Genomic DNA, 10,916 nt, shown 5'->3' on the forward strand with positions numbered 1-10,916 from the left:
CCTGCTGTCCCTACTCTGTGAGTATACAGTAACTATAGTCCTGCTGTCCCTACTCTGTGAGTATACAGTAACTCTAGTCCTTCTCTACCTACTCTGTGAGTATACAGTAACTCTAGTCCTGCTGTCCCTACTCTGTGAGTATACAGTAACTCTAGTCCTGCTGTCCCTACTCTGTGAGTATACAGTAACTATAGTCCTGCTGTCCCTACTCTGTGAGTATATCGTAACTATAGTCCTGCTGTCCCTACTCTGTGAGTATACAGTAACTCTAGTCCTTCTCTACCTACTCTGTGAGTATACAGTAACTCTAGTCCTGCTGTCCCTACTCTGTGAGTATATCGTAACTGTAGTCCTGCTGTCCCTACTCTGTGAGTATACAGTAACTCTAGTCCTTCTCTACATACTCTGTGAGTATACAGTAACTCTAGTCCTGCTGTCCCTACTCTGTGAGTATATCGTAACTGTAGTCCTGCTGTCCCTACTCTGTGAGTATACAGTAACTCTAGTCCTTCTCTACCTACTCTGTGAGTATACAGTAACTCTAGTCCTGCTGTCCCTACTCTGTGAGTATATCGTAACTGTAGTCCTGCTGTCCCTACTCTGTGAGTATACAGTAACTCTAGTCCTTCTCTACCTACTCTGTGAGTATACAGTAACTCTAGTCCTGCTGTCCCTACTCTGTGAGAATACAGCAGTTCTAAGGGGTAACGAGCTCTATAGGTTGAATTGAAACTTCACTCAATAGGTGAAACCTCCAGTAAAGTGTTACAGTCCCTAAAAATGAAATGAATTCAGATGACGTCCACCTCGTACTTTTTAGTTGGTCTGCAGCACACCTGAATGGAGGCTTAACAAACACCCGCATACTGTCGGAGTGCTACGGACAATTCCTTCGAACTCATGGTTTTTGCTCTGACATGCACTGTCAACTATGGGACCTTATATAGACAGGTGTGTGCCTTTCCGGATCATGTCCAATTAATTTAATTTAACACAGGTGGGCTCCAATCAAGTTGTAGAATGAATGATCAATGGAAACTGGATGCACCTGTGCTCAATTTCGAGTGTCATAGCAAAGGGTCTGAATACTTATGTAAATAACGTATTTCTGTTTTTAATGTTGAATACATTTGCAAACATTTCTAAGAACCTGTTTTTGCTTTGTCATTATGAGGTATTGTGTGTAGATTGCTGTACGGTAACAAAATGTGGAAAAAGTCAAGGGGTCTGAATATTTTCCAAAGGCACTGTATTTAGCAAAGATGGGATAGGTCTACATTTAGTTATTTTGTTTCTGTAAGCTGTTTAACAAACTATAACTGATTAACAGCCAATGGTAGAATCACTCAACATTATGATCAAAGGAGAGCGAATCAAGCAGGTTTCTGATGTTAAATATCCTGGAATAATAGCGCTAACTGTAGAATTCTAATGTGCAGGGTTTGCTATTGCTCAGTCAACAATCTGTGTGAAAAGAGTTAGACTCTGGAACTTGCTTCCAGATGACATTAAGAATTGGCAAACTCTCAGTGAGTTTAAACATAAAGTAAAATTCATGTATAGACCTAAAACGGTTTCTGGAAACAAATAATGACAGGTTCTGGACCAGAGGGCAATGACTATTCTCCATCGGCTTGGGTTTTTAAGACGTGGATTGGCTTGGTTTGGGTCTGTGTTTGTGAAACGGTATGTTTAGTATGTATTTTTTGCTGTTTTTGTTTGTTGTTGTTTATGTATATGCATGTGTGCGTGTATGTACTGTATATAAATGTATGTATACAGTATGTACTTCTATGAATATGTCTTTATTTATTTAGTATTTTCTTTCTTTGTTTGTGTTTCTTTTCTGAATTTTCTTGTTATGTTACTGTCTATCTGGGGACGGGCACCGTAAATTAGCACAAGCTAACGTTATGATGCAATGCATCTTAATGTTGTATATTGCAATGTGTCAACGTTATTGCATCTGACCCTACTCAAATAAATGAAATGGAACATTGTAATTGGAGTTGATTCCAAGGCAATACATTAAAGACAATAAATACAGAACTTGAAGCAACCACATATTTAGCCACGTTCTGATTGGCTGGTCAGGGGCCAAGCCTCGACACACCCACAACTTGTTTGTTCATCAAAACCCAGCCCTTTCGAGCAAATACCAGCATCTGCGCCAATAACTGTGCTTATGAAAATAGCTAAAATATTTCTGACACACCCTCGAACTTATAGCACTACCCCCCCAGCGCTTAGATTGACCGTTGCATTAGGTTTTACAATTGCATTAGGTTTGTTAAAATAGAGTCCACAATGTTCTTAAACTATTAAACCATAGAAGTAAACAAGAGCAGTTATATCCAGACTCCACATTCCTCTCATATCGACATGAACTGGGTAGCATACGCGTTCATTACATCTCAGACATCTTCACAGCTACTTGTAGGCGTGTTCCCAGCATCTCTTCTGTTTTTTTATGATGTTTCTGTGTCTCCCCCACCGTTAGTCTGGCATCCCCTGCTACAGCCAGGAGCTTCCCAGGGACTCCTGTTGGGAGCTCAAGCTGTATACCTCATTTATACCATTAGTGATTAAATGTATAATTTACCCCTCGATTGGGAATGGGAGGCATAATGAAGGAGATCTAACAGCCAGTCTATATAGATGCCTATCCTGTGTTCAGAGGGGGATTGGGGCTGAACTGGTATTATGGCTGAGTTCTGTGCAGTGTTGGGCAGGAGACGAGCCAGAGGAGGGAGGCGACGGGGTAATCTGTAATTCAACACACAGTGGAGCCATTGAGAGTGTTGAGCCTAAGACACCCACAGCTCTGATCATACCAAGCAGCCACTGATTCCCTCTCTCTACCTCACATCTCTCGTTCTCTCTCTATCCCTCATCTCTCTCACTCTCGCTCTCACTTCCCCTTCTCTCTCTGTTTGTCTTCTTCTTTATCACTCATTACTCTCTGTCTCTATCTATCTCTCAACCTCCAGCCATCCCTGGTTTACAATAACTATCTCTTTTCTTCATCTCTTCATTTTCTCTCCATATCTCACTCACACTCCCTTTGGGTATGTATCTGTCCATCTGTCCTCTCTCTGTCTGTCTACTTTTCATTCTGTCTCTCTAGAGTGTTGAGCCTAAGACACCCACAGTTCTGATCATACCAAGCAGCCTCTGTCTCTGTCTCTGTCTCTGTCTCTGTCTCTGTCTCTGTCTCTGTTTCTCTATCTCTCTCTCTGTCTGTGTGTGTGTTCTATATGCTAGATGAGCAGTGCTTTGTTATCAGTGGTCCCTGTGGAAATCAGTCTGTGTATGTGCACAGTGAATGTTAATTGGGTGGCAGTGTGGATTGTGAAATTCTCCTCCTTTGATCTGGCATTCATTAAGACACACCATACTGTACTGATACTCTGGCATTCATTATGACACACCATACTATACTGATAGACTCTGGCATTTATTAACCAACCATGTACCTCAGCTAGAACTCCAAGCATGTCCTTTCATTGGTCAACAACATAGCTGAATGGGGTGTGTTGTGTAGAGTTGCAGACAGTAAGGCCTCAGCAGCAGGCACTGCAGCATATTATTCAGCTGAGCCGTGCAGCATGGAGAGACAGGTAGTGATATATAGAGGGAGGCAATCTTTGTCTGTGTGCCCAGTGGGAGCTGGTGAGAGAAGAGAGCTGGGCCACAGAGGTCCCCTCTGTATTAGAGTCAGTACTGCGATCCACACACACAGAGAGATTATTTTTGTCAGGGCACATCAGCCTGACCCAGGCTCAACCACTCAGGGACAGATAGAGAGGAGAAAGGTGTGAGGAGATTAGACACAAGTCATACACACGCACGTACACACACAATTTCATACGGTACGGGACTTCTGTCAAACACCCACTCTCTCCCATCCATATGTACGTACATGTACCTTCACATAGACAGACACACATTGTGAAAACACACTTTCAGAACATGTGCACATGTACTTTCTGCATATACATTAACATTGTGACTCTCTGCAGGCCTTCTATAGCAGGCTATGTGTACTTCAAGAAGGAAAGCTCTTAAACACTGAGTGGGTGGTGGAGGTTGCTGTAAGTCAACCAGAGAGGACTGCACTCAACCTAAGGAGAGACGCTGCTCCATCAATCTTCCTCACTGGGCAGCAGGCTCCAAAGTGACTGTCTCTCTGCCCAGCCCCACAGAAGAAAATCCATGTCCACATGTACCCTCCTGATCCTTTTCAAGGATAAAGAACTCTGGTGGTGTTACTTTTACACACTCTTAAATGATGTACGTAAGCCTCTGGGACAGAGCCGGTGTTGAGAGAACACAGATATTCTACTGTAGCATTTACTGCTGCTAAATCCCTGGCTGAATCCAGGAGCTTAGTCCGTCCCTGTTGATGTGTGAGCCTCTACAGTGTGATCGACGTGTAGCAGGACTTTACCACAGACCCGTAACTCATTAGACACCAAATACCACTTGTATTTGTGCTGCTTTAACTCAGACAACAGAGTCTAACTGGGCTTATAGTGGATTTCATATGTCAAAGAAAACATAGATGCAGCTGGTGTATGTTTTGTATGTTCTTGTGTTGTGGATCAAATTCTCTGGATGGTGCTTACTGTTTGCCATTTAATAACAAAATAAGGGCCATTGTTAGTAGCATTTTAATAAATGAAGTATAACTATTTTGTTGAGAAATGCTCTAAATAAGATTGGAAACCCAATTTGCGAGTGTGGCAGAGATGACCACAGTGCCCCCTATCTCCCTGTCAGTGAATGGCCTGACAGAAAGACTGTGTGTATGTATTATCTCTCTCCAGCAGGTTCTGTCAGGTCTAAAATGGAAGTCTAGCATCATGTGATGTTGGGGCTGTTGGATGGACAGGAGCATGTAAATATATAGTCATTTTTCACATGAGCGCTGTGGGCACCACTGGCTTTTTAAGATGAATAGGTTTTTAGTTATTAAGCTTATGAGGAAAACACATGTGAGCGGAGGTGATAACGTGAAAGGCATGGGTGAACGAGCGGCTGCAGTATTAAACAAGTTGACATTTCCTCTCCCACTCCCATTGGGCTGTCTCAAGGCTCAGTCAACCTCCTGCAATCTCCTCTATGCAGTCTATGCAACATCACCAGCCCATCACCACAGTCCAACATGGCCTGTTTTGCAATCTAACAGAGATGCTGAATGTTGTGCTATAGCAGTATAATGTTGACTGCATTGGGACATTCACAATGATGCCCCTGTTATTAGCTATCAGTTAAAGGTTGATGAGGCTCTTTAGGGGATATTTGACATGTATTCCCTGTGTGGGTGTATTGTTGTTAGTGTTTGTCTGAGGCCGAGATGAGCTCTGTGGGATTTTATAAACAGCTAGAGATCTGATAAAAGACTGGCTGACGAATCTCAGAGAGAAAATGCAATTCATCCACAAATAAAGGAATATACCCAGGCAGACTCCCTGCCATAGTCTGCCAACAACAATTCCTTCACAGTGATGTTTAAATCCACTTTCCTGGCCAAACAGCCACTCTCTCGGCTCTAATCCACTCAGTTACAGGAGCAGATTATTTAGGGGAAGGTGAAATAGGATCCTCCTCCTTGGTAAACTTTTTATTCCTCTTAGTCCCTTTGTTCTAATTTAATAGGCATGACATTACCTGTCTGATAAACTCTCACCCTCGTACCCTGAAATTGTTCTCCAATGTCATGTTTTATACTGTGTCTAGTCGAGTCATGCCTGTATTACTGGATGATGGCTCTTAGAGAACTATTTCATGTTTGGCAAAGAATCATTTGAAGAGCACTGATTTTCTTTTCATGCAATCAAATATTTTATTTGAGTTGGTTCTAGTTTTGTCAGAACTACTCTCGTTGATGCCATAATGGGAAGCAAAGAGTGACGGTGAGGGTTGCTGCTATATGATTACGTGTTCAAAAGGCAAACTTTGCATTCCTCCTTCTCTTCAGAAATGTAGCAGATATTGGATATGGCTAACCATATGCTGTGAGACTTGTCTCTTGATATATTGACATTGAGAATGAGATGAAGATGGAGGAGAGCAGGGTAAATCCGCAGGCAGGCAGGGAGGATGGTAATTCTGCTGGACTGGAGATTACGAGGGCAGCCCTCCTGTGAGCTATCACATTTGCCTCAACTCCAGCTGACTGCTGCCAGAAGCACTTTCACCCAATTAAGGTGATGGTGATTAGATCAAACAGCCCTCTGTCTCCCTTTATCCCTCTCTGCCTCCTCCTCCTCTGTCCCTTTCCCCCTCTCTCTCTCACTCTCCATCTCCTCCCATCTCTCTCTCTTTCTTTCTCCGTCATTCCCTCCCCGTCTCAGCCTCTCCAGGTACAGCAGGTGTGATGGTCACATTTCCTTCCCCATTCTCACTCAGGTGGGTGGAAGTGAGGGAAGGAAGGGTCTCTTTTATCCACTCTTTGCTGGACTTCATTGCCTCCGTGTGAGAGCTGAGGTGAATTGATCTACCCGTGTATTTTCATGTTTCAGGCCATGAGTTTTTAGCCAGAGGGGGAACAATTGGTATGTTTCAAGGCACTGCATGCATGAATAAAAGTTCCCAGTCTCATTACATTTTCAAAACTTATCTCACGCAGCTCCAGAGTGTTGTTCAATTTAGATTTCCTTTTCAGAATCCCTTACTCCTACACAATAGAAAAGAGGGCCAGTGGAAAACAACAACTGTGAGAATAAAAAAAATCAATAGTACCTCCCATTAGATATTCCCCCCATTGAATCAGGCACACTTTGATCGCTCCGAAAAATGTTAAGTCTACGGGTCAATTCATTTCAAAATGTCTCGCAAAATTACATTTCACATTTCTCAAAACTACTCTCTAATCTTACGTGAGACAGAGGAGGAAAGACAGACAGAAAAAGAGAGACACATATCACATAAAATAAAACAGAAAAGTCTTAAATCAACCCTGAAAATCTTAAACAAAGAAAAGGATGCTGTAGACAGCTGTAGCTGCAGTCAGAATACATATCAAGCTGACTAAATGTGCCATATGCTCAATTTAACAAGGAAAGTAATAGTAGTGTGATCATGTACATTTATATACTTGATACTTCTTATGAAATTCTTCTACACTGCATGAATTTTCCTAGTAGATCTCGAAAGGAAAACCTACATAAACCTAAAAACCTACGCTGCATTTGTTCTTGGACTGACAGCTCAAGACTCACAGGTCTTCAGTAAAAGTCAGGACATGTTATATCTTTCTGTGTATCAGATATAAAATGCCTCTTCTATGGGCTAAAGATATTGCCTTTTTAATGTCCCCCCATTCAGATAGCAGATCTGTGTAGCATATAGACCTTGAGCAACCCAGCTGCTCTGCGGCAGAGCGAGAGCGTGTCTCCACTTTCAACAGGAACTACACACACACTTCTACACACTTCTACAGTCGTGAGCTCAGGCAGGATCAGTCCTATGGTCCTGAAGGGTCTGTTCTTTCTCTTCCAGACAGGGCTGAAAAACAACCACACTCATACAGTGGCTACAGTATATGTCATAATGGAGAAACAGAAAGAGAGAGAGAGAAACAGATATGGAGAGAGTTCTGAGTACAGCCCACGGTGACAGCATAGAGCAAAGGAGACTGGTCCAGAGGAGAGGGATGGCAGAGAGAGACAGGCAGATGGATTGATAACATCTCACATTTCATATTGCGGTGTGTATGTGTGTCTGTGTATGAGGAGAGGTACAGTATATACTGATAGCACTATCTGTAACAGCCTGTGAATTAAAAGTTATCATGCTGTAATCTGATTTATATCATTGTAAGATATTTATGATACCTTTACTACTCTACTTGTATGTAACTCTTCATATATGACCCTGTGTAGATATAAAGGTAACAGGCTGCGATACATGTTTTTTTTTTAAGTGTGTGATACATTACAACTATAGAAAATACATATATACTGTCCCATTCAACTGGGACATGACAGAGGAGGACGTGTCATTGTCAAGCCCGGAGATGTTTCCATGTCCAGCTAAAAACACAGATCATTGCGTTTCTAAATTCTGTCTAAATCTAGAACCAAGAATTTATTTTTCAATCTTCTATGTCCTCTCCATCCTGAATCTTTAATGTATTGATGCCTATCACCTGTCTTGTGTAATTGATTGCAACTGATCTGTGTTGAAGATACCCTTAACTATCTGTTTATCTTTCTCTTCCTGTCTCTTCTCCTTTTTCTATTCTCTCCTTTCAGGCCTGTAAATTTAGCTGAAATCTACTGTAGTCTACATGCAAAACTGAAGAGAAACAACATATCTCCCCTACGTGACCAAGCCTAAGGAAAGAGAAGACCTCTCACCATAACGACAACAACTAGCAAACAATTTAAAAAATACAGTTCAGACTGGACCTCTGTGGTACTGAGCTTCTTGGGTGTCCTAACGATATCTCACCCATCCGTGGCCCCAGGCTCCCCACCAGGTTTTAGTTACCCCCCACCCCCCCTTCATCTCTACCTCACCCGTCTCTATGTCCATTACCGCCCCTAGCTCTGTTCCCCCTCACCTGAACAGTTGTCGTTGCCCCTGGTCTTCTCCCTTGCCCGTCCCTCTCCCACTCCTTGCCCGCCTGTCTTCTCCCTTGCCCGTCCCTCTCCCACTCCTTGCCCGCCTGTCTTCTCCCTTGCCCGTCCCTCTCCCACTCCTTGCCCGCCTGTCTTCTCCCTCCATCGCTGTGTTGTCATGGACACCACCGCCTAAATGGACTCTTTCGCTGGGAAAGGAAATACTGCATAGTCTGAGCTACTGGATACTGGATGGGGAAAAGCATTTACTTTTTGATGTATTACTTTATTTTATCTTGTTTCCTACTATAATGAGAGACAAAAGCCAGTTTTTGTCTGCAGTGGTTGTGGTCTCTGTGGGCAAAATGGTAGCCATACGCCTTCTCAAGTCAGAAGTTTCTGGAGTCTTTTTTTATTTATTTTGTTTCTATTGCATTAGTTGTCATGGAGTGGAAAACAATATCTTTATAGTAATGGTGTTAAACTTTTAAAAAAGTACACTATATATATTTTATTTTTTACCATTGTACAAATATATTAATTAACCTCTGTACTTGGACTGAAGGCTCTTCAATTACCCTTACAGAAAAAAAAATGAAACCTTTTTGTGGACTTTAGGCACTATTTCTAATGCTATCGATGTGTTTCCTATTTTTTATGTAAATCAATTTTTGGGGTTGGAACCAAAATAAATGATTGTTCAATCGTTTCATTCGGAACAGAACAATTTTTTGTTGTTGTCCCATTCCACTGTTCCGACCAGCAAAATAAAGTTCTGTACCAGTTCAAACCCCCTAAAAGTAACAATTTATATTGTTCCTTTTCTGATGACTTTTTTTGCATTCAGCTCAACATTAAATTACTTCACCAATCAGGGCGTATAGAGCAGCTTGCTATGCGTGAGATGCGACAGAAATTTTGTGGCTGCTTCTTGGCTCCTGCGGCCTTTGTGACCTTGAGGTCTCTCCGACGGTAACAATGTGGCTTGAAGCGTTGAGCATCTTGATATGACATGCATTATCTGGATTAGGCCCACAGAAATATACCTGCTAGGGATCGGCTTCAATGGAGGAACTTTAGAGAGTGGGCTTAACGTTTGACCAGAGCTAGCTACCAGAATTAAAAACCATACCTTTTGTAGTTAATAAATCCAATGTGAAATGTGATAAATATTGCATCCTTAACTAGTATTGAAAAAGTGAATCGCTTCTTTCTAATTTAAAATCCCTCCCTAATTTCTGAATCATGCTTATAATGTCAGTAGAGTGAGGGCTTTGCATAGGCACTTTGTTGCATTTATACCGAAAAAAAATGCCCAGAATGTAAAGGAACGTTTAACTGGTTCCCATGCTCTTCAAATTACGGTTCTGTTCCGGAACAGTATAGATCACTTTCGTTCCCTGTTCTGATTCTGTTCCTTGAAACCTGAACCGGTTCCAACCCCCGATCTGGAGTTTTCATTTGCTTTGAAGATTGGTCATCTGTCTGCCTTGTGTTACATGGTCTTGTTTGTACCACTAGAACCCCCCCACCCCACCCCCACCCGAGTCACACAAAGAGGTCAAGGAAAGCTATTGAATTGGTGGTTTGTTTTTTGCGCTCGTAAAAAAAAAGTGTGTATGGTTTGTGTGGAAGACCCCATGATTCATGATAAAGCAAAGACAAATATGATATTTTGAATGAGTTATGTCTGTCTTTTGCACTAATTTAATAAAGCTGTTACTGTAATTCCCATCACTATACATGTTATTGTTTGTGTGAGCCCCATTGATTGACTTACAGGGCTAGTAAGTGTGTTTGCCAACTGGTTTTGCCAGCAAAATGGAGACTCAAGGTCACTCTCTAACGGGCCCAGAAACCATATCTAAAAAAAATGTGGGGCCCTCCGCAATGCGGAGATATGGTTTCTGGGCCCGTTAGAGGTCGCCCCATAGAACAACATGTAGCTTTTAAGCAAATTCTCTGCAATTCTACACATATTTCCATGGGCAGAATAAACATTTAGCATTTTTAAAATGTATTTCATGCAATTCTACTCATTTTGCCATGGGGAGGAGAGAGAACCTTGCCATTTTAAAGCTAGTTTCCTGCAATTCTACATATTTTGCCATGTGATGGAGAGAAGATTTAGCTGTTTTAAAGCTAATTTCCTGCAATTGTGAAGATGTTCATATGATATCTGTATGAGAGTGACTAACATAATCAATGGGGGAAGTTTTCAAGATAATTTCCTGCAATTCTTAACATTTTGCCATGACTTATGCCATGTACATATGCTATCTGTGTGAGAATGACTAACAAAATCAATGGCGGCCCACATGAGGTCAGAGACTCTGGGCATGTGCC

At 41.9% G+C, this 10,916-nt stretch overlaps 1 protein-coding gene across 1 annotated transcript in view; it reads left to right on the plus strand.

Moving 5' to 3' along the window:
* The window catches only part of LOC118401299 (cadherin-13-like), a 636,121-nt gene extending 625,629 nt beyond the window's left edge, over positions 1–10,492 (plus strand). The window contains exon 14 of the mRNA XM_035798686.2: positions 8,262–10,492. Within this exon, the coding sequence (XP_035654579.1) occupies positions 8,262–8,269 (8 nt within the window). The 3' untranslated portion in view covers positions 8,270–10,492. The remainder of the gene's footprint in view (positions 1–8,261) is intronic.
* The last annotated feature ends 424 nt before the right edge of the window (positions 10,493–10,916 follow it).

The sequence above is a fragment of the Oncorhynchus keta genome, chromosome 22, assembly GCF_023373465.1.
Source record: "Oncorhynchus keta strain PuntledgeMale-10-30-2019 chromosome 22, Oket_V2, whole genome shotgun sequence".
Taxonomy (NCBI): Eukaryota; Metazoa; Chordata; class Actinopteri; order Salmoniformes; family Salmonidae; genus Oncorhynchus; species Oncorhynchus keta.